Source organism: Pseudonaja textilis, chromosome 4 (genome assembly GCF_049901715.1).
Source record: "Pseudonaja textilis isolate UNSWEBS1 chromosome 4, rPseTex1.2, whole genome shotgun sequence".
Classification (NCBI taxonomy): domain Eukaryota; kingdom Metazoa; phylum Chordata; class Lepidosauria; order Squamata; family Elapidae; genus Pseudonaja; species Pseudonaja textilis.
Genome location: NC_141993.1, coordinates 76,672,695 through 76,698,168, shown reverse-complemented (window position 1 = coordinate 76,698,168; position 25,474 = coordinate 76,672,695). Strand labels below are relative to the sequence as shown.

General features: G+C 35.9%; 1 protein-coding gene across 3 annotated transcripts in view; it reads right to left on the bottom strand.

Moving 5' to 3' along the window:
• SEC62 (SEC62 preprotein translocation factor) overlaps nt 1-25,474 on the bottom strand; it is a 30,993-nt gene that overhangs the window by 3,837 nt on the left and 1,682 nt on the right. Inside the window, exons 1-7 of one of the 3 annotated variants that reach the window (XM_026705788.2) lie at nt 17,048-17,259; nt 14,824-14,932; nt 12,202-12,307; nt 10,818-11,028; nt 9,241-9,333; nt 5,501-5,561; nt 3,068-3,187 (exon numbers count right to left, since the gene is read on the bottom strand). In XM_026705788.2, coding sequence (XP_026561573.1) covers nt 3,068-3,187; nt 5,501-5,561; nt 9,241-9,333; nt 10,818-11,028; nt 12,202-12,307; nt 14,824-14,932; nt 17,048-17,131 — 784 coding nt within the window. In that variant the 5' untranslated portion in view covers nt 17,132-17,259. Of the gene's footprint in view, nt 1-3,067; nt 3,188-5,500; nt 5,562-9,240; nt 9,334-10,808; nt 11,029-12,201; nt 12,308-14,823; nt 14,933-17,047; nt 17,260-25,474 lie in introns of those variants that run through there. The other 2 variants (XM_087933432.1, XM_026705789.2) reach the window with 2 other exon arrangements.

Genomic DNA, 25,474 nt, shown 5'->3' with positions numbered 1-25,474 from the left:
GATTCAAATAATTTAACAACCGGTTCACCCAGGGTCAGGTTGGCTGTCGTGGTAGGGGTGGCCCATCCCTGTCCACCAGCTCTGCCGCACATGTGGGACGAGCCTCTCACGATTGCCAACCTGACCCTGGGTGAACCGGTTGTTAAATTACCACACCCCTCCCTGGCTTTTAAGGTACAATGGAGAAATGGGCAATGGAGCAGCTGGATTGAGGGAAGGAGGAGGAGCAAGGAAAAGAAAGAGGGAAAGCAGCCTTCTCCTTCCCTTGCGCTGGCCGCCCCATTGCCCGTTTCTCCATTGCAGTGCAGCGCCCAGGATCCACCTTGATAGCCGTGTACGTGTGTGTAATTTAACAACTGGTTTGCTTGAACAGATGCAAACCGGCTGAATCACATCACTGGGGTGCTGGCAGGGAAGGTTGCAAGTTGCAGTGATATACTGCCTTGCTTAACAGGGGCAGCATTTAATGATTTTTAAAAAAATCCCAATCGTGGTCTTAACTTGAGGACTACCCTTAGGGCTTAAATCTTATCTCGGAGGCAGAGAGCGTGTTCTAGAGGAATTTGTACAGATTGTCAACAAAAGCAGTTCAGCATGAAGGTAAACATTTGGATCCATTGTTTTGTAAATCTGAGCTGAATATTCTTTGCTCTTTGCACCGTGATGGTGCAGTGGTTAGAGTGCAGTACTGCAGGCTACAACTGCCAACTGCCTACAGTTTGGCCGTTCAAGCTTGTCTCACCAGGCTGAAGTTTGACTCAGCCTTCCAATCCTTCCGAGGTTGTTAAAATGAGGACCTAGATTGTTGGGGCAAGATGCTGACTCTATAAACTGCTTAGAGAGAGCTGTATAGCACTGTGAAAGTCTACGTGCTATTGTTATCTTATGCCTGGCTTTTCATAATTCCTAACTAAGCAGAATATGGCTTGAAGTATAAGTACCGTATATACTCGAGTATAAGTCGACCCGAATATAAGCCGAGGCACCTAATTTTGCCACAAAAAACTGGGAAAACTTATTGACTCGAGAGTATAAGCGAGTTTTTCAGCACATTTTTGTGCTGAAAAAAAACCCCGGCTTATACTCGAGTCAGATTCCTCTGAAAAAAATGGTGTGGAGCTCCGGAGCTGGGCAGCCGCTTCCCTGCTTCCGTGCTTCCTTTGCAACTTGTAAGCATGGGGGTAATTGGAAGCAGAAAAGTTCTTGCATGAGGATGTATTGTTTTTTCTTTATTTAACTGTTTTTATGGGGGGGGGAAAGTCCCACCGTCATGTGAGAATGCTCAGACACGAAATCTATCCACCTGAAAATAAGTGTGTGTGTGTGTGTGTGTGGATTTTAACAGAGGGAAGACGTAGGGAGAAGGCAAAAGCGACGGAAGATCCTTCAGGGGAAACTGAGGGGAGACTCACCCTTGGTCCAGATGAGCCCCTTCCCGCCCTAAGGAAGCAGAGGCAGCCAGCAACGGCAGGCAAGCCCGCTCATGGACTCCGTCCGTCCTCGCTCCCACCCACCCACCCAAAGCCACGAAGTCCCCAATTGCGCAGCCCAGAATCGCCCTCCCCTCAGGGGCAGCAACGACGCCCGGTGTTTCCTGAAACAAGAAGCTCCGCTGTACAATGAAAGCGCCCTGGCTCTAGGCTCAGAAAACAACGCGAGCGAGCTGGCTTCTTGCTTCCTCAGCCCTAGCTGCTTTCAGTCCGCTTGGGAGGAGGAGGGGAGGAGGTGGTGGCAGTGACTTTCCCCCATAAAAACAGTTAAATAAAGAAAAACAATACATCCTCATGCAAGAACTTTTCTGCTTCCGATTACCCCATTCTTACAAGTTGCAAAGGAATCACGGAAGCAGGAAGCGGCTGCCCAGCTCCAGAGCTCCACACCATTTTTTTCAGAGGAATCTGACTCGAAGTATAAGTAGGGGGTTTTTTTCAGCACAAAAAATGTGCTGAAAAACTCGGCTTATACTCGAGTATATACGGTAAGTAAGCCTACTGACACTTTATTTTCTGTATACTGTTAATAATGTCGTTTTTATAATAAACACTTGCAAAATTGAACTAGATGTGGCAATCTTTTAGAGGGAGGAAGTTATAGCCACAAGCTATATTTTACATACTTTCAAAGAACATTCTGAACATTTATTAAAATTATTGTTAAAAAGCACAGAAAGGTACAGTTAACAACAATTTGTTAAGGGTTATAAATCAAAATGATTAATTTTGCCTGCAATTATTAATGCATAAGTAATTAGAATGATCTGTGATCTCAGAGAAGTACCATGTTTACAAACTTTTGACTTTTTTGCTACAATTAAGGTCTGCTCTTCTCAATCTGCATGCTGCAGTGACTTGATCAATAAACAGATTTAAAAAAAAACCCAAACAAATGAAATTGTCTCCCCTGCTGCTTTCCCCCCTTAGTTTCATGCTTTTGAGTTTTGTACATCTAGTTTTATTTCAATGCCATGTATAGATTCCATTTAAATTGATCCCCAGAGATTTGTTTTGAGCTCAAATAAATACAAGTATTGAAACAAAGCAGGTAATTGCTACAGAGCTGTATCGTTATCCCCAACCTCATCCCCAGATGTGGTTGAAATAAAGAGATACTTCAGAATTATGGACATAGAGTAGAGAATACTATAAATGGATTTGCAAGGCACAATCTAGTCTGTCAGCCATGCCAGACCAGACACTTTTCATCTGACCTTAGCGCAGCTAATTAATAACAAGAGAGGAAAAGGTAAAAACAAAAAATTCCTAGGACAGCAGCAAAGCAAATAGAAAAATACCATGCACGGCTCCTAAAACAACTCATGGTTGCAAAAGCAATCAAGTAGGCAAGACTTCTCTCTCGAGACTGATGCACTTAGTTTATCCCATGAGACAGAAAAAGCAACTGGCATATCTGAATTACTTCTTATAGCTCACAAGAAGCTCATCTGTGGCCAGCTCAATGCTGACATACAGTGGCCACCTAAGAAATATACACACTGGGCACTTTCAATAGGCCAAAAAGTTAAGATGGGCCACGGAAAGAGAAACAGAGAAACAAACCAACAACTTACCAACTGCCAGGAGAAGAATGCTTGCCACAAAACAGCCGGCACCTACGCTTAAATAATAAACTCCCACACGCATCTCCGTAGGCCAAAGTGGGAACAGAGTTGCAGCTATAACAGCAGTCACTGTTAAAAGATAGATAGACATGTATATATATATATATATTTGTTTTCTGAAGTTTTCGTGGGTACTTACATGTATGGTATTCAGCTATGTTCGGGTATTTTCCCACGTCATTATAGTTGTGCTTTTAAAGTTGTAGCAACATTTCAGCAGAATCTTATCTGCCATCATCAGGCTTCGTCTGTGAGTCAGACTTTCACAGCCATTTCAGTTTTAAATTTGGGGTAGCCAAATTTGTTAGAATGGTTTTTAATTTATCTTGATTGGTTGGGAGTCTTCCAACCAATCAGGATGAAAAAAAAAACAAAACCATTCTGGCACAGCAGTAGGCTAGCACCAAATTTAACACAGAAATGGCTGTGAAAACCTGACACACAGACAATCCCAATACAGAAGCCTGATGATGGCAGATGGGATTCTGCCAAAACATCGCTGCAACTTTAAAAGCGCAACTATAATGGCATGGGAAAATACCCAAACAAAGCTGAATACCATACGTGTGTGTGTGTGTGTGTGTGTGTGTGTGTGTATGAAAATTATTGAGCAATTTAAATTTGGTTTGGGATGTTTAGCTTTCAGTCTCATTGATTATATCTATCAACAATATTCAGGAACATGTTATTATGATTGTTTTTAACCTGGTACATCCACTGTGTTACTTGCTTTTATTTGTATAGGAAATGAAATCTTAGGACTGTACAATGGTTTTGAAATGGTCAATGAAGTGGGTTTTTGTTTTTCATTTCAATGGCATTGGGCTAAGAGATCTTTGTGAAAGAATGCTCTCGGGGACGCACGCACGCGCACACACACGAACAGTCTGACTGAAAAAAGTATCAATTTTCCTTCATTTATTTCCTATGTAAAATCAACCGATGTGCAAGTGTGAAAATGTAACTGTCTCTTTAGATTCAATAACTGGTTGTGCCATCTTTAGTTGCAATAATTGCAACCAAACACTTTCAGTAATTGGTGATCAGTTTCTCAACTTATGGTAGAGGAATTCTGGCCTGTTCTTCACTGGTGAATTGCTTTAACTCGGTAATGCTGAGGATTTGCTTGCATGCACTGCTCATTTTGTGACTGGCCCAATATTTTTAGTTATAGGCCTTTAGAATCTATGAAAACTTCATTGCAATGAGGGCAACTTAAGTATCTAACCTTTAAATAGAGCGGGTCTGATTCTGATTGTTTAAAGAGGTACTCACTCAACAGGCCTTAGCTATCTCTTTAATTGAACTTATTTTGCCACAGACATTTTGCATTTTGGGTAGATTTCTTCATGCAATAAATGAAACAAGCACCACATTTTGGTATTTTTTTTTCAAGCATACACTCATAACCCCAGGAAACTCTGAAAACATTCTGTGGCAAAGACACACAAAAATTCAGAAAATCTGAATGGGGAAAATACTTTTGCACATTATATAAATAGTCTATTAGTTTTACCGCATCCCATTCCTAATAAACTGGAATAGATTGGAATTTGGGGGGGGAAATGATCTAGCTCCATCCTTGCCTATGCATAATTCCATTCATATTAATAACATTAACATTCTTTAGAAGCATCAGAAACATTATTTCATAAGTATATTGTGGTTGGCATTCATGCGATCACCTCACCTTTCTAAGATTAGGGGACATCTTTGAAAATTGCTAGAGAGACAAGGTTTCTATTGTCCATATTCCATTTCAATATCAACCTTGTAATTATAGACTATAGGTGTAAGATTGAAATGGAACAATTCTCACTTGTGTCTTTAACATGAAGCAATTCTGAAAAGTGGAAAAGTGGTTTGGCAAAGGGGCTGTGATAAATTTTTCCTAAAATAGTGGTGTAACATGCATATGTGAATTATTATTTACGTAACTAAACAGCTAGGCTACTTAACAGAATTCCTCACTTCTGAAGAATTTGGTAAGAAGAACCCCTTGCTGTATTTATATAGTTCTAGTTTACTTGTCATCACACTAGAGCTCTCTTTTGAAAATGTCATTTGGAACAAACTAAAAATCACAATACTGGGGCATACAATTACTAGCTCTATTGAAATAGTCCAACAGATTCAAAATATTTCATATTCTAATATTTAATTGAGACTCTTAAAAAAGTTTACTACCAACTTGTGTAGGGATTTTTTTCCTCTCATTCTTTACTAAGTCTGGGATTCTGAAGCAGGTGGTACAACATAGTTTTGATGAATCAAGTAAACACTTTGAAAAATGGCCCTTGGGAAAGACACAGATGTGTTAAGAAACAGATGGCTTGTTTATAAGTTTGGATATTTAACTCATTAATGTTCGTTCTGACTCACCAAGTATGAGGCCCATTGCAAATGTTTTAAAATGAACAGGGTCATAGATCCATACGTATACCTGAAAGGAAAATGATGATGCAAAAATCAAACCAGGTTCAGAAAGGTAAAGAATATAGCTTATGAGAAAACTAACTGGATATTATATATATAATTTTCTAGCATTTATTTTGATAATTTCTAGCATGGTTACAGAAAGACATAAGAAAAATTGTTCCGGACAAGACCAAATTTCAATCTAATCAAGTGCACTGTTTTCCATAGGAAAGTATCATTTCAGCGTCACCCAACATATATGAATTATATGGATTATATAAATCTAACTAGGTTGTAGCAAACTGATGGAGATTCTGTTCAACAGGATAAAATTCAAATTAACCAAAGCTAAGTTACAGAAAAAAGCAAACCTCTTCCTTCGGCTTCATATATAAGAAGATTTGTACCGATCCTAATTTTTCAGGAAAGATACACTATTAATGATAAAACTGATAACTCATTGAAAACATAAACTAAAGGTAAATTTATAAGAAGTGATCCATACATTTAAGAAGCCAGGCTCATAAGCCATTACATACATCGATAATGTGCACTGTTCTGCTTGGCCATGAGCAAAACATAATCACACGAGGTTCCAGTTTTATATTGGAGCACTTTATAAAGGCAATGAAGGGGAAACAACCAATTAAGAAGGAGAGAGATAACAATCGGTAAAATTAGGGTTGCCATATCAAAAAAGGAACTTTTCTCCTTTCACACTACTGAAAGAATTCCTAACTGAGCAGAAAAATAAATTAAACCAGAAAAAGCATATATTAGAGTGGTATCATATGCATTCATGAAGAATGTAAATTCATATTAATAACAATAGAAGATTCAGAGACTTTAAATATCTGAATACCAGTTCTAAGAAGTCAAATCGAAAGGCTTCTCCCTCTGGGCCAATTTCCTCAAATTTATGGGAAAACCAAGCTTTGAAGCTGGCAACAGCTTTTAGTTAAAACTAGACAGCAATTCCTCACATTTATTGTAACATTACAAAAACTGCATTGAGCAAAAGACAGGGAAAAATACTTGTGACAATGAGTGTACCCTAAATGAAGAAAATCTGATAACCTATCACTATGATAGATCCAGTATGCTGCAAAACATGTAAAAGGAATTCCACAGCTCTCCTCTGCAATTCTGGGGCAGTTGCTATGCATGCTTTTAGCATGCACCGAAACACTGCACTGCCTTAACTACTGTTTGCTTAATGAATGTAATTCAGGCTTGAGAGAAAATTGTTTAAGGAACGAGAAATTTAGCAAAAGCTGAATTGTAACAACTTCCTAACTGTAAAACTTTATTTTACAAATATAAAAGTATATTTAGGAGAATTACATGAGAATTGGGAATGTCAACATATTGTTCTAACACACTATTATCCACCAAATATTGTATTATCAATGACTACAGTACCAAATTCTGCCAAATATTATTGTAATGGATCCTTCATATACACCCATTTCCTGCAGTTAGTGTTACTCCTAGAAGTATATGCAATTCTTTACATAGCACATGCTTTATTTATTTGACTTATACCATTGGAACTAAGAGAGGCTCTTGGCAATTACACAATTAGTATGTAATAAAATATGCACATTATAAAGACTCAATAAAATAAAGTAACACATAAAACAATCTATATCTATTACTTTATATGTATGATTAAGTACATATCTTGAGGGTTATGTGTTAAAACACAGGGATATGTACAAAGGTTGAAAAATCAGTCATAATTTAATTCTTTTTAATTTGATAAATATTGTATTCATATTGTATTCATTATTTATTTTTACTGTTTTATTCCTTTTCTATTGTTATGTTTGCATTTTCCCCCTTTTTATTGTTGTAAGCCACCCAGAGTGAGATGGGCAGCAAATGTATTTAAGAAAGAAATAACAAATAAGCAGGTTGAGAAGAATTGCATGATTATTTCAGTTATGCATATGGTACAGGATTAGGATTATTAATAAATATTTACAAAAAAAAATAATTTTAAGAAAGGTTTTTTTAAAAATGAGATGCCTACAGACATTCTGGGAAACCTGGCAGGCTATTACTGCGCATATTCAATTTTGTTGTTATCATGAAAATGTAAACATTTGGCATTAAAACTTGGATATGATAAACTTATGGTAGATATAATTTTAAGAAACTGACAAAAGTTATTCCTGAAAATACAACTTTTGAATTATATCCACTGAACTACAGCTAGATATGTACGGTCTTGCAACAGATAAGGGATTAACAGCAATATTGGTAATCTAGCTCAATAGCTATAGCAAATAATTGCCTACTGCTTTTATATTATTATCTATTATATTTTTATACAGTATTGTTTACTGTCTAGCTGTGTTAACATTCATAGGCTAATGTAAGACTCTTGGCCTGAATAAAGAATGTATTTGTTCACAAAGAACCATGCCTTCCAGTTTCACCTGTTACTTATTAATCTGATACTGGCACAACAAGAAGAATCCAATTATACTAGAGAATTCGCCATATTTTATATAGAGTTTGAATACCAGTAAATATTAAGTCTCAATTGATGGAAGCTTGACTCTAATGGCAATAGAGATGAACTGATGTTTTATAAACAAAAATGGTCTGTCCTCATGGTTTGTCCCTATCTCTTAGGGCAGTGATGGCTGATTGTTGTCGAGTGCTGAAAGTGTGTGCATGCGCGTGCACATGTGACTGCACCCATAATGCAATGCATGCATGACCCCCTGCGCATGTGTACAGGACCCCCCCACATGGACCCCACCCCCCTGCACATGTGTGCAGGACCAGGGGTGGGATTCAAATTTTTTAACAACCAGTTCTGTGGGCATGGCTTAGGTGGTAGGCGTGGCTTGGTGGTCATGTGCCTGGGTGGACATGGCTTGGTGGTCATGTTATTGGCTGGGTGTGGCCAACTAAATATCACACATCAAGGCATGCATCTCCTCCCCTGGCCTCTCATGACTGTGGGGATGCTGCAACAGTCGTAAGTGTGAAAAATGGTCATAAGTAACTTTTTTCAGTGCCATTGTAACTTTGAATGGTCACTCCACACAAGCAAAGTACCAGCAAAAAAGGGAAAAAAAACCTCCAGAGAAGTTCCAGAGACAGGAAGTCTAGTACTGCCAAGAATGTAATAAGAGTTAATGGAGAGGCAGTTTCTATAAGGAACACCAGAATGTTTCCTTCCAGCCTTCCTTACAGGATTAGGCCAGTAATTTCTTCTAACAACCGGTTCTCCAAACTGCTTAGAATATTAACAACCGGTTCTAGCGAATAGGTGCGAACTGGTAGAATCCCACCCCTGTGCGGGACCCCCTGCACCCCCCCTGCTCCCTTGTGCATGTGCATGTGTCTCCCACATGTGGCCCGCTTCCACGTGTACATGACAGAAACCCAAAAATCAGCTGGCTGGCAGGAGGCGCGCCCACATGCACAGTCAAACTGAGCTGGGGCAATGGCTCGCATGCCCACCGAGATGGCTCTGCGTGCCACTTCTGGCACGCACGCCATAGGTTCACCATCATGGTCTTAGGATGACACTTTTCATCTAGATTACAAACTTGGAAATTCCTGAAGTTTTCTCATGCAAATTCTTCCAACACTGCATTGGGTTTTTTGTTTTTTTTTTGAGATCGGCTAAAATTAATTAAGTGCCACCAATAAACATTATAGTTTCAGAAGAGATACCATACCTCATTTCCATCCAGAAAGACTTGATCTTCATGAGGCTCAAGTTTAAATTTTCTCTTTGTCTCTTTCTTCTTAGGTGTCCCAGGGGTCTCATCCTAACAGCATATAATGGGAACATGAAGAATGAAATAGAGTTCATAAGTGTATTTATTTCTAATATTCCAATTATTTTAGAGATATAAAAAGCCTTCTTTTATTTTTCTACTGCTAATTATGTATCTGAAATACCTAACTTTGGGAGGAAAATTGGATTCAATCTTTCTGGTAGGATATCTTTAAAATTAGTTTCCTTTAAATTCATAATTTTCCACTTCATTTCCTCTATACAGATCAAGGAACTTAATCTTAGTTAAAAATAAATATTAGACATTTACTATGCAATCTTAATCTTATCTTAAAATCAAGATCTTTAAGATCTTAAAAATAAAAATTAAATATTTACTAAGCATTCAGATACCCACTGATTGTTCTGCCCTTTGAGTCTCTTTTTTTCAGACACAAAGTTACACAGTATGGTGAATTCTTATTAATTGACTATCTTTATTAAACCAAGAATCAAACTGCATTCTTTTGAAACAAACTGACTATACTCACTGGAGCAAAATTTGAAACAGCTCAAATGTTTTGTTCTGATCTGAAAACAAGGCTTTCAAAGCATAATCAAAATGGATGTTTTCTAAGACTGGAATGCTTGAAACATTATTATTCAAAACTGCCCGGTTTTGTTCCAAGGTCATGCTGTAATTTTGTTTCAAACTGAGAACACTCAAAATGGCTGCTTAAAACTCATTTTGCCTAAATCTACTATAAAGTCTCTCAATACTATATATCATCAATCACCTAAAAAACAGAAAGAAAGAAAGGGTAACTAGCACTTGATCTAACACTAGCTAAATACTGATAAGGATCATTTAAAGCAGAGATGGAGCAACTTGGTCAATCAGATGTTTGGATTTATTGGTGTCTTATAAGTACTGTAACAAACAGGTTGCATCAATATTAAAACAATGTTGTCCGCATAATTATCTTTTAATTAAATTTAGGAAATTTCAGCTATTACAAGATTCTGCTATTAATATACAGGTAGGGCAGGTGAAGTTTCATTACACTATACCAATTTTTCAGTTATACTGGTTAACAAGTAGGTATGAAATGCACCACCACAGAATATACCACCTCAGAATGGCCTGTCTAAATGCTCCTAAAATAGGTCATATCCCAGGTATAATCAGAGATTGCCTAGTGAGTGGTCAGAAAATTCCATAAAATATCTCTATATGTTAATCATTTGTATTCAGGATCACATTTGCCCTGATGTTGCAAATATTTCGAGCTCTAAATAGTGCTTTCAAAAAAGATATCACCACATGAACTTGAAAAGGAATGCCAGGCACATGCAAGTTCTGTGGATTTAGTTGTACCCAGGCAAACAAAAAACAGGTTAGGAAATCTAAGTGCACAGATGGATGTTGAGTCCTGGTTTATTTTTTATGAGTTTTAAAATTAAGATTCCATCTTAACTAAATAAAAGTTTTACAGTACAGCTTAAGTTCAGCTAAACGTGGAGAACTGTGCTCACCTTCTTGCTTTCTTCTTTTTCACCATCCTTCTTTTTTTCCTTTTCTTTTTTAGCCTTTTCTTCTTTTCCATTATCTTTTTTGCTCTTCTTCTCATCCTCCTTTCCGCTCTCAGTCTTTCCTTTCTCTTTTTCCTTTTCTTTCTTTATGTCCTTGTCGGGTTTCATTTTCATCACTTTTAGAGCTCGGTGAAAAAACTGTTTCTTTAGGAGTCTTTAAAGATAATTAAATTTCCCTTTTATTTGACAGATAATGTACAGTGGTATCATAGCTTTTGAAATACAACTCTGACCAAGCAAACTGCTGAATTTAATTACTATTTCTCTTAATGGTTTCTCTAGAATCTAGCAATCTACACATATTCTTTAAAAAATTTCAGTCTTTGGAAGAGAATTTGACTTTGGCTCCATTTCGCACTATTTTATAAATCATCTTGGAAATGTGATTAAGAAAAGATCTAAAAATGTATCTATCAACATTCACATTTCCAACTGGTTACTTTTTTACAATGAATGTGTATGTATATTATTAATTACATGTATAGGGTCATCAATATTAAAAAATCAGACTCATTTTACAATGGTCCTACTCTGACAACCTAACTCAAGAGCAATAAATTCCTCATAAAAAATGATGATAAAAAACAGTTTCTTCAACATTGTTTTTATGAACAGTTCCTTTTACTTCTACAAAACATAAACATTTAAGTAACAGATTACTGAATACCTTTTCTTCAACTCAAATAACCTCTGAAAACTCTGCCTTTGGGATGCAGTTACCAACTTAAGAGTATCAAGTGTGTTATTTTTACAAGCATAACCATTTTCTGAGCTTAGCTGAGCATAATATAATGAAAAACAGATTTCAATTAGTCTGTTTTAACACACTCTGGATTAAATTAAAACATGCCTGCCCAAAGGTGCTGTTGAAGGAGCAAAGTTTTATAAACCCAACTTTTCTCTTTGGAGTAGTCCCCAAAACTGTCCTGGAGGGTCAAGGGGAAACTGAGAATGAAGGCTGGGAGCTGCAGGCAAAAGAGAAAGAGATGGAAGTTGCCCATCTCATCTCATCTCAATCCAGCACAAATCAGCACACTTTGCTATACTTTGCTTAAGGATCTTTTGTGTACTGTCATCTATATGTATTTTCTTTCATTCAATTGTGTCCAATTCTCAGCAATTGCTTGAAAAGCTGAGGAAATGACCAGCCCAATGGCACCTAGCTGACTTTGTGTCTAAAGTGGGACTAGAACACTTAATTTCCTGATTTCTGGCCTTATGCCTTAACCACTACACTAACTAGCTCTCACTATGGTTATATTTATAAAGACATATTTAGCAATATTCACAACATTTGCAAATAACTTTCGAACTCCAGGATCCTTACCTGTTACAATAATCCACTACTGACTCTCGAGTTGTAAACAGAGCTTCTTCTCCTTTCTTGGCTTTTGCCCACTTAGAATCCAAAAGGCAGTCCACAGCTTTGGAAGCTAATTGAGAGAAAAAGATACAAAACTTTCAAAAGAGCACTGAGCATAAAAATGTGGTTGACCTTTCATGTTATTTGATCTCAGTGCATGAGTTGGGCTAGCACTGAGGGGCTTTGGCTTAGAAACTGCTATATTGGGCTACTGACACTATGGAAAAATAACTATTTGCCACATTTTGTCTTGAACTAAAAATTAGAGATATCAAAAACATGTAAAATCAAGGCTGGCATGTGTCAAGGGTTTCCCCCCCACCACACAATATCAGAAAAGAATCATCCATGTAAATTAAAAGGGGGAATAAAAGAAATTAAAACAAAACAAGGGGGGGATTAAATGGAACAGATTTTTTTTGTATTTGTCAAAACTGTTTTTGGAAAGCCATTGATTAAAATATTTAACACCTTTTAAGAATTACACAAAAACAGAAATGCTGTTATGTTCAAAGTCCAAACAATTTAATGCAGTTCCATTATCAAGCTTTTGCTATGGCAAAACGGAAATTTGGTGTTATTGCCTATAGTATTGGCATCAAATTATATGACTGGCTGTCTAAAAGTTCTGAATCACCATGATTTACCAGAACCAAACTCAAGAATTGTTTGATGGCTCAGATTTTGGATTAAAAAAAATTCTGGGTATGAAAAACAAGGGCAAGGGTGCTATCTACCTTCTCAAAGTAAAAAAGAAGTAAAAGTAGATCCAGAGGACATTTAGCAACAGAAATCTATATTAAATAAATGCAGACAGATGGATGGACAGATATAACAAAAAGTAATAAATCTGTTACAAAAGAATTCCAGGTCCAGGTGATGCTCAAATGCAAGCCCTATTAATAGCAAAATCAAATTTTAAGTTCTTCTGTCTTTTTTTTCATCAATGATTGCAATGAGTATAAAGCAACTCTCTTTTGGGCAGAAGGGCCATTTTACATTTCTCCTTTGTTTTGGTAAATCAACTACAGGAGGTCTTCAACTTACAATCACAATTGAGCCCAACATTTATGTTGTTAAGGGAAACATTTATGGAGTGAATTTTGCCCCATTTTACGACTTTTCTTGATACTGTTGTGAAGCGAATCTTTGCAGTTGTTAAATTAGTAACATGGTGGTTAAGTGAATCTGGATTCTCCGTCAACTTTGCTTGTCAGAAGGTTGCAAAAAGTTGATCACGTGATCCAGGACAGAAGTATGAAAAACAGTCATAAGTTACTTTTTTCAGTGTCATAATGTTGTACAGTCACTAAATGAAGTGCTGTAAGTCGAGGACTATCTGTAATCTGGTTTAAACTGTTGCTTCTGGCTTTATGAACTAGAGTGAGTTTCCCACTCTGCCCTCAGCAGTTCACAGTATGGCACACACAGCAGCGCATTTACCTTCAATTTCCCAAATGACTTGTGTTTCCCCCTTGTCTTTAGCTTCTGCCAATATCTCAGCACAGCATACTACTTTCTGCCTCTGGTCTTATATAGCTATTCTTTTCTCCCCCTTCATTTTTGTCACAGTGTCTCATTGCATCAAATCCCCTTAGTCTGGCTGACCCTGATAGTCTTCTCCCATCCCAACAGTCCCTGACAATTCCATGGGTAGCACTTCCTTTAAGGCAGGGGTGTCAAACTCAAGGCCCGTGGACAGGATCCGGCCCGCAGGGTGCTTAGGTCTGGCCCGCAGGCCCGCCCTGGAAACGGTGAAGGACCGGCCCATGGCGCCACTGCAAGCGAAAACGGAGCTCGGGAGGGGCACATGCATGCCTCCTGGGCTCCGTTTCCAGCCACGACGGCCTCCTGCAGCCCTCTGCCAGTGAAAACGGAACCTGGGAGGGCCCTTCATTAGAGGCCATCGTAGCTGGAAACAGAGCCTCGATGAGTGACATCAAGGTGGCCATGTCCACCCTGGTCACGACCACCCAGCCCCCCCAAGGTCAATCATAACCCTGATGCAGCCCTCAATGAAGTCCAGTTTGATACCCCTGCTTTAAGGTTCCAGTCTTCCTAGCTGCTGATAACCCTGGCCTTTGTTCCATCTCCCACAAAGCCACTTCTTTCAGCACAAAACAGTGATATCTAGCCTCTTAAGGGTAACAAGTTAGTCACTGTCTGCTGAAGAACATTGGGTTAGAAGGCTATTGGTCAAGCTTTTTTTAAAAAAAAGATATAATTTTTATTGAACAAATTTTTTCACAAGCAATGGAAAAATTAGGAAAGAATCAGAGAAAAGTATACACAGATGAAACGTTTTACATTAGAATTATGCCAAGTGATTTCGGGAAATAGAATGGAAGAAAATGCCTATCAAATTACTATTCTTTCATGCACAGTCCACACACAGTCCACACATTATTTTGAAATCATAATGCCAAGACAGTTTGAAACATCTTGCATATTTTTAACAAGTTTCACTGTGTTTACTGTGGGTTATTCCCTCATATAGCTGCTTCTACTATTCAATTACCCTTAAATCATACAACTTCTGACAATGACATAGCTTCATTATTTAGATACATACAATAATCAACTTACCAATGAAATAATCAACTCTGTGTCCCACCATGTTGGTAGACTTGGTTGGACAGTTGAAGCGCAGGTATTTAGCAACAGCCTTTTCTTCTTTGAATGGTTCTCCCACTTCCTATAAAAAATAAAGGAAATATGTTTTAGTAGGACATCTTCATTTGATTTCAGATTTTATGAGACTTCTTCCTAATTTTCACAGGCTTCATGTATCTATGAAATATAATTGTTTATAAATACTGACCAAGACTGATTGAGAAAGCAGAGGCTTTGAGCTTGTCAATGAACTGCCACCCATAATTACTTTAGGCTTTCAATTGCCTCTGAAGCCTAAATACATTTTCTGATGTATTCACTGATTCAATCTATACTTAAGATATGCTCTTAAATCTCTTTCCTGTTCTGGGAAATCCGTAGTTCTTTGTTTCTTCCCTAAGGGGATTAAAAATGAAATTGTAGAACCAGGCTTTTTTCCATTATTATAATAATGGAAATAATAATTTCACTTAAAACGGTAGTGAAATTCGCACTGTGGAATAATATGTCTACCTGAACTCAATTGCCATAGTTTGGTCTTTAGATAAGATTTTCAAGTGCTTCAAGTGTGTGTTGCCAGCTATTTTGTGTGTTTTACATGCCAAGATTTAAATTTAGCTATGATTATCTGACTGCATTTCCCTCCTCTTTTTTTACTGTATGTTTTATAAGTTACTTATTTATTTATTAAATTTATATGCTGCCCATCTCTCCTACAAAGATAACTCTTATAGGATTGTTTTATTTATATTTTAATTTATGGCATTTTGACTGACAACTCTCATCAGTGCAATCTATGAATATCAAAGAAATAAATGCATTTTAGTAAAAAACAAAAACAAATTGGAAGCTGAACACTTTTACTGTAACAGTTAAGGCTAAAACACCAGATTTTAAAATAGTAGCATTAACTTCCCCCCATTATTCCAATTTCTCAGTAAAAAGGCAGGAAAATAGCAAGTAACCAAATGGTAAAAGCATGTAAACAAACCTTGCTTAATTGTATGGCAGTGATACAGACGCACAGAAATCCTGTTAAACACCATCTATCTTTAAAAACAAATCACGTGAAACAAGCTTATTGGTGATAGTTACTTCTTTTCTCACTTTGTAAATCGATAGCAGTCCTTATAATATCATATAATACTATTATATAAGGACACAAATCCCATGCACCATATTTAACAGGTCAAATTAATATTTTTTCAAAATGTGGTTTGAACACATAAACAGTCATTGAATTAAAAATTAAAGAATTTCCTCTCCCCATTATTTCTTTAATACAAAGCAAACTAAGCAAGAGAGGTTACCTCAGCAAGTGTTATGGAGGATTTGGGAGATTGATAAATAATTTACTGAGAAGCTTTATTCCACAAGAAATTTCCAATTCTACTATAAATATCTAATGATCTGAAAAGTCTACAGGGGAATCTGATGAAACCCCTGGACTAAATATTGTTACTATAAAGCTGTTAAATTTGTTTTATATAAAAATAAGAATACAGCTGAACAATACTGAACTATCTCAAGAACACCCTTTTTTTGCTTCATCAGTTACTTCTACTGAAACCAACCGACTGATACATTTTGTTAATCATTATTCAAACAGCAGTATATATGTAAATGCACTTACTTAAAAATATTAAAAATGATAAGCCTTGTGCCTTAAATATATTTCATTCTAAATTTCTACAAGAGCAAGACAACAGAGGGATGAAGCAAAATGTAGTGAAACATTAAGAAAAAATAATGTGTACAAATTTAATCATTTATAGTTTCCCATATCTTGACTGTCGGACCTGTTTCATATGGAGTAATTTTCCAATATATAGGGCTCAGACTTAAAATATGTTATCTCTGTGAACATTGTTTTTTTCTTTTAGTAAGACATAATGTATAATTAAGACTGACTCAATTCTAACAAACAAACAAACAACTCTATATAGGCAACTCAGAAATAAACTTCCATCACTGCTTTAAATATACTTTTCACAACACTAGTAACAGCTGGCAGAGGAGATAAGATATTGGGCATTGGATTTGCAAGTAAGCAATGCTTCACTCAGAGTTCTGACTACACGTTTACACGATCTGGAAACACTAAAGAATAAAAATCTGCATGAGAATCCACCTACTAGTTCATATGACATGCCGGCTTCTATTAACACCCAACACCTTACCACACAAAATTACTAACCAGCTCATTTTGCCAGAGATCAGAAGGAAGCCGTGGCCTGTACAGAGGTGTACCTTCAGGACTTCCACCTACAACTTCCCACATGGAGCCTTTGTGCAGTGGGAAAAAACAAAGATGTCCAGGGTAAATACTAACTATTACACCTTACAAAGGCCTTGCAGTTGCAGATTAGGTAACGAAACTACTAGCTGACTAGCAACTATACCTTTCGCTGTGCAAGCTAGCATGGATAAGGAAATGCAGTTATGTAAAATAGGAAGGAGTTGTTATCATACCTCAACACTCTTACAAATTCACCTCAGTATGTTAACATCCTTTTTTTGGTTAGAGGATTGTTTAGGAATGGTGTAATAGGAAAGGATTACAAAAAGAATGATCTAGTTAAACGTTTTGGAAGGTTTGAAGACTTAACTGACATTTAGTTCATATGTCTAAAAATTCTTGAATCTACTGCTTGAAGGTCAGAATCAAGATGGTCATATTAAAAATATCACTAACCACCATATAATGCAAGTGTTTCCATTAACAAGCCATGTGTTCTAATCCTGACCTAGACATGAAACCATCTAGGTGACCATGGGCCAGTCAGTCTCTTTCATTCCAATACACCATAGAAGACTACTGTGGAGAAAATAGGAGGAGGAAGGTGTGCTGAATATGTTTGCTGCCTTGAGTTATTTGTAAAAGCTCTTTTCCTAATCAGACAATTCGCCTGGCACTTGAGGGAAGTCTTTTTGCATGTTTCCCTTACTACATTCGAAGCAAAATGCTATTTTAGGGAGTCCAAGAAAGTTATATAATAGACACTGCTCTATCCTCACTGGGAAATTCAGAGGAACAGCCTCCCACAAGGTCTTAGATTTTGCACTGCTACAAGATAAAAGTATTTGTATGGACCTTCTAAAATGAAAAAATATAATTGGGCATCCACATGTGCAACCAGAACTCTATAAGGCTGTGACCTGGACATTCCTTCCTGCTCTGCCTGAACAAACTGCCTGTTGGGTTGTTTCAGCCAACCAGAGATCGCTGTCTGACAAAGCAACACGAATGTAAATTCTGTATATATAACATCACATGGATGGCCTGAATGTCCCAGATCAGCACCTGATACCAGCAACTGTTTTAAACAATGAACTTTACTTTAAATGCTATTTCAACATCAATAATGATTACTGTCAGGGAAAGAACGGAATTGAAATCATTCAAGAAGAGGGAAAAAGCACAAAAGTGATATGTACGCTTCATAAAATTGGGTAAAATGAATAATTTTCAAAGTAACATTTAGTTTTTCATATTTAAATACCTTGTGTAATTTTCATACTATAGATCAGTGTTAAAATTAATATGTAAGTATCAACAATAGAATTAGTTCAGCATCAATATGTCAAAAAAAGGTATTTATCTAATCAACAAAAGGTATTTATTTAAATCAATATTTAAAAAGATATTTATCTAATCAACAAGAATCTATCCTTATTTAGTGGAGCATCCAAGCTTTGAATCTTAAAACTTAATGTTAATAGAAATCCAAGATTTTCATGTGGTACAACCCATGGCTGATCTTGTAGTGTAAAAAGAGTTTGAATGTTAAATTAAAATCGGTATCAAAACTGTTTTTACAAATGCAAAGTTTTTGGGGACATTGAGGAATACTTCCACAATTTGATTTGCCATTCTTCCACACAAGAAAATGTATGAAAAGCGCAGAGTATCTTAGTGGGTATTGGCATGCACAAAGCTAGTTGCTTGTACTTTATGGAAATATAAATAGTTTAATAGTATTTAATAAAATATGGCAGGCTGGAAAGGGACTTCAACTTTTAGAATCATTACTTTTTCAACAGTTTTTAGGAAACAATTTGTCAATTTAGCAACCAACACTGAAATAATTCAGTAAAGCATTTAATATCAATTCTCTTTTACTATGATTCTGTAGCCACTGTACCTTTCATATTTTTCTTTTGCTGCATATAAATTGCCTACATTCTGTATCCATTTGATCATACGATCTTTAGCTTGTTCAGTTTCTGACTTATACAGTACTTCACCAGCAGCTTATAAATAAAGCCTAGCAAGTGCTCTACATTGTCTTTAAAAGATGTTCAAATTCGGTCAAATCTCCGGTTGCTTCATTTTGCTTTTATAATTCTTTAAGGACGATACCTTGTATGTACCTGAAGATACAAGAACCAGTCAGCTGGTGCGGATAATTTGAAAGAGAAAATCTTTGAGAGATTTGAGTTTGGGTTTGTAATAAAACATTGCAATCCGTTTCATTCTCCACTGCCTCAATTTCTGTATACTAAAATGTGTCCAGACCAGAAAGCAGTGCCTCTCCAGATGGGGATGGTATTGCAACGGGAGCTAAAGCAGGGCAGGGAAGCAGAGGTGACCTTCTGGATCAAAGCACCAAGATGGAACCTTAAGCAATGGAGAGCAGCAGCTCTTTACACATCTGCCTGTGGTTGTCAGGGTCTGGCTCTTCTGATCACTCCAGGCCGAGGCATTCTTAGAGGGGCCGGGGGGGGGGGTCAAAACCAAGCAACTCCTAGTGCACTTGGGAGTAGTACCCCCTCATAGCCATGACCCCAGCTAGCGCTTTGGCAGACTACGCTCTGCTCTTTCCTCTGTGCTCTCTCTCAGGACAAGCCGATTGTCAAATTTGTCCAGGTAGGGCAGAGAAAAAAGCCTGGAGAATGGCTTTGAAGGACTCCAGTTTTTGAGGGGTCCTTGGTGCTCTCTTAGCTTGCTTGTTTTCTTGCAGATGTTTCATTGCCCTAAGTGACTGATGATGTTACCTAATTAGGGTAATGAAACGCCTGCAAGTAAACGAGCAAGCTCAGCTAGCAACCAAGGACCCCTCATGTCAACCCTGAGCTACAAATAATTCTCCTTTATTGGTATTCCAGTTTTTGCGGTCAACCTAAAATGTGCAATCTTTGGGAATTGCAACCTACAGTTGGAGGAGGACTTCAATAGAAGATGCCACCCCAGATAAACTGAAATGGCAATATCATGCTGCTTTATGTAGCTGCTTCACGTTGCCAATTGATTGATCCCTCTTGTTCTTACCTGTTCATTGGAATAGCTTCTATATTTTTCAGAATAAGCAAACTGAAAGATTATCCTTCATATATTTAGTAATATATAATTTAAAATATAAACCAACAATGATTTATTATACCATACGTATATTAATAAGGAGATTAAGTCAAGGCAGTTGAAAGTGGGCAGTCAGAATTATTTGAGAGATTTTACCTGAAAATAATTTAGAATTCGAAATGGTTGATTATTAAATTTAGAATAACTAGAAATACTATATAAACATACCGTTACCCAATAATAAAAAAGTGCAATACATTTTTGAACTCCACATATTTTTGCAGATTAAAAGAAAAGCTATGTCTTAAATTTACAATCATTATAACTACAATATGCACAATCTAAAAATGGAGCAATAGAGACACTTTTCTAGCATCCCAGTGTGCATATAGTTCCCAATTCTCTTCTGTACTAGCTCCAGCAACTCCATATGTGTGCAAAAAGTATTAATACAAAGAGCTGCAAATATTTATCTCTGCGCTGGCTCTGCGGTGATTTTAAGGCTCCTGATTGCACAGATGCCCCCCTCCCCTGTAGAGAGTCTGCATCAACGGGGCTTGATATGAAATACATATCAATTTTATCAGAAAATCATTGTTTCTGAAATGTAGGTCTCTTCTCAACACTTCCCTGAAGCGTGCATGTACATATGGGCACAAAATTTGAAAAAGCATAAAGTACAATGGACGTAAAGACAATTAATACATTGTGACAGGTTTAAATATAAAGGTTCATAAGGATTATCTTTGAAATTTTTGATTTTAGTATCCAGATAGATTATTTGTAATTTTGTTTTCCTGGAAAGGCTTTCAAATTGAATATGGACTCCTCATTTCCTGTCTTACATATTCTTTATGTGAACTGGTATTTGTAGAGAAGAGTACAGAATACTTATTATAACATTTTCTTATATTTTATCTGTAAGTTGTAATGAAGCTTTTCGGCACAAGCTAATTTTTTTGTAAATGAACTTATTTAAAAATCTAATGGTGAATATTGGATAGAACTCAGATTCAGCTAGACAAAACTAAACAGAGGTGCAATGATTATGTGTTTGTTTAGAAGAAAGCCTCACTGTGCTTCTTAGACTTTGGTGTGGGTAAACAGAACAGGACTGACTGCTTCTGATAAGGAAAAACAATTAACTGAAAATGTGTAGCAAACTGGATCTGGTATATAAATCAGTGAAAGTATTTTGAGTATTCAAGTTAAAGTAATAATATATTATTTTCCACTTTGAGAAGCTAATAATATTTGACAAATCATATCTATTTCTATATAACATTTGAATTTTTGCACTTTCTTAGATTTCTGCTTTTTGTGCATTCCAATGATTGCCTTTATTGTCAATACTTTGATTTCAGGTGTAAAGTATTTATTGCTTCTTTGAAATAATTATTGCATAGGCCTTCTCATATATAGCACAGTCATACTTCCTGCAAGTGCTAGGCTAATTTTTTTCCTCATTAAATGTATTAGGCTTGATAAGTCAAATAGTATTATTTATTTCTTACTCAAGTTGTTTTTTCCACATTTCCTCACTTGTTTTTTCAAATTTATTGTTTGAGTATTTCATCTTGTCAAAGATTACTTCTAGATTAGAACAAATAAAAAGGATAAACTGAAATCCTACAGTAAAAACACCAATTTAACCTTTTAATTAAGTTTTAATGTTTAATTTTAACTATTCTTACCTCCATTTTATTTTTTTATATTCAGTTTTTATGCTTTTATTTTTTGTACACTGCGTAGAGTCCCTGTGAGGGAGATGGGTGGGTTCTAAATTTGATAAAGAAACAAATACTGTATCCATAAATTGTCAAATCCAAGCTTCAAGATAATCTTGTACAAAAATAAAAATAAAATGACCTTTTCTCTGAATTGTATACTCTTTAACAACTTAAGACATTTGAACAAAAATCAGTTAAAATAAGCCAAGTACATATATTGCATTTATCTTATTTAATATGAGCTTCATGGGTTTTTTTAATTTTTGAAAAGAACAGAATGTATGACTTAAAGGATATTTGAGTCAAACAGAAAATCATTGAAACCCGGCTTCTTCAGGAACTTTATTTCATTATATAAGGAATAAGAAGCAAAAATATCTCTGAGAACAGACTGTGCTGTTGCTTTCTTGCATGGATAAATACATAAAATGACCTAGTCCTTTTTTTTAAAGGTAGCATCTACCTAAAGTACCAGTGAGTACTTTAAACATCAAGACTTTCAATTTTGAGATGATCAGCTTTCTCTTCTAAAACTGATTATCTCAAATAGGATATTATACAAACTAGAATATAGCATTTTAAAAAATTATAAAATTGTAATAACGTTTATATCTCTGTAAGTTCATAAAGAAACTGGAGATACTGTATGTGCTTAACCTCCTGCATGAGTTTTATTGCATTATGCTGATTTTTTTTCCATGGACATTTAAAATAGCACTTGGCTGGGGTGACATTAATCCCAAAGTAAGAGTAATCCTATTTTAATAGAGTGGCATGATAAGAAATTACATTCTGTATACTTAAAAGCTCATTTTAATGGACTAATTAGAGAAAGGCATTCAGGAATATCCATTGAATAAGAGAGCAGGGAGCCTTCAGGATTGATGTTATTCTCATCAATTTATCTCAATTGCACAAACATATTTACATTGAGTGATGACATTCCTATACAAATGATATGAAATGTAGAAGAAATTTCATCCACTGTACATGAAGTGTGTCATACTGATAACAAAACAAGATTCCAAGGGACAGAGATGGGAAGGCTGGGTATTGGGTGCAGGCAGAAAATAAGCTCAAGAAGCAATTGATGAAAAAATGCAATGCAAAACATTTTAACATTCAGATATGAAAGAAACTGGTCTGTATTTGGAAATTAAATTAAAATTTTAAAAAGAATATGGAAAGGACAGAAATATTTTACTTAAGAGAGACAATTCTTCAGCTTTCAGGAAAGAAAAGCAGTCTAGGTTTCAAAAATAAGACTTATGAGACACTCTTCTTCATTTTTTTCATTTTTCCCCCTGAAAATCAGCCCTACCTATATCTATTCAAAATATCTCTTTCTCTTTTCAGTATAAATTTTCTGCCCACTGGTTTTTCTAATAAGCAAAATTGAAGACATGCTACATTGCTTAAACTTCAGCAGCTTTCAGCTTCGTTTCAATAAAGTTTTAAACATTTTACAGTAAAATGAATCACTCTGTAATACTAATTCTACAATAAACCCATATGCGAAACATAGATACTTTTGGAATAATAAATCAAGTTTTATATATAGTACATAAATACTACATATATTTCCATTCTTTTCTCAAATATTTCCATTCTTCTCCCCCAAAATAGAAAAAAAACCCTTTCCTTTATACCAAAATGTTTAGGTATTTTGTATCCCTATACATAGATAAAATATCATGCTATGTTCTTTCTTTGCAAATTAGGAATTTTAATTATTGCTTGAAGATTATAAATAAGTGAATGAAGGACTATGAAGTTTCGAACATATTAGTTACTGTTCTTTATATATATTAACATTTAGAAGATAATGCATTTTCTTAAAATGCCATTTTAGGAATTTTTGCTTATGTTGTCTGCAATCTCAAGGAGATTCTACAGGTCCTAGTCTCTAGAACAGGGCTGTCAAATTCCTGGCCTGTGGACTGGATGTGTCACATGCTGGCAACGCCCACACCTGGTTTACCGAAGGGGAAAAAAGTCCTGATACATCATGTGACAACGCCAGTTTGACATCCCTGCTCTAGAATATCTCAAATAATGTTTGCAATTTAGGAGGTGAGGACTTACTTATTTTTCTCATTTCAAAAATGCAACTCATGGAGGCTAACAAAATTTAAAAACTACAAACCAAATAATAACCAAAAGCAAAGACAAACAACTGAGGAAAACAGCAATGAACACACTAGGCTGAATTAACCTTTGAACATAAGGCCTGGGAAAATGGCTTTTCTGAAAAGCTAACAAAGTCATGTTCCACATGACCAGCATTTTGACAGAAAAGTACACTTTATAGGATCCTATGAGATGATATTCTCTAATTTCAGATATAAGGAAATAAACACCACAGAATTCTTAATCCATCTTTTAATAATATAAACATATTCAATCATCAAGAAAAGAATGTAAAAGATGCACATTCACTGTTTTATTATTTCCTAATAGTATATTAGTACTTCTTTGCTACAATGCTTAAATCAACAAACAACATGCAGAGCAGAGCAGAGACTAAAAAAAAATAGAATCACAATCTATAGCAGATTTAGAATCATCAATCTACAGCTAGTTTTGGAATTTTGATGAGGTTATTTTGTTGAAATCATATCCAATTATATTTCTCAAGTATTTATTATTTATTACAACTATGTATACGTACTGCATACCTACAGCACATGAATGAAATAACCACCATTCTGATATAATTTTCTAGTTGCTGCCAAAGTATAATGTATATCGCTTATATGTAAACATGATTGAGCAAATTAGATAGTATTTTCGATATCTGACACATCTTTTATTAGAATCACATATGGGGAAAGTGCTTAAGGTTTTAATTTGTGAGTGCTTCAACACTGGACATTGTTAAGAAGAGATTGGACAACCATTTGTCTGAAATTGTATAGGGTTTCCTGCCTAAGAAGAATGTTAGATGATAAGACCTCCAAGGTCCCTTCCAACTGTTTTTTCTATTCTATTTTTACCACTTCAGCACAAGGCATTCTGCTTTAAAATTTCTTCTTAAACTTAAGTTTATTTTAGAAATAAGAGTCCTTTAAAGATGCTAAATGTATTACACACACTACTTAAAAGCTCATATAGCACATTCATCATATAACAATAGGTTTAACAACACTGGACTTGAAATAAGAAAAACACCTGCTTTGTCCCTCTCATGACAATAAACTAAAAATAATGCAAGTGTCATAGGAAAAATCACTTGTTTATGCACTGTCATTACATCAAAGAATTGTTCTCTATACAACTACATATGAGGGTGTACATAAATGTAAGGAAAATGCAGAAAATGAATTTCCATTCAGGTGTAAAGCTCCATGGGCAACTTTGAGTCACTTTTCTACCATTCAGCCTTATATGTACAGGTAGTCTTCAACTTACGACCACAATTAAACCCAACATTTCTGTTGTTAAGCGAGACATTTAAGTGAATTTTGCCCCATTTTACGACACTCCCTGCCACAGTTGTTAAGTGAATCTGCAGTTATTACGTTAGTAACATGATTGTTAAGTGAATCTGGCTTTCCCATTGACTTTGCTTGTCAGAAGATGGCAAAAGGTA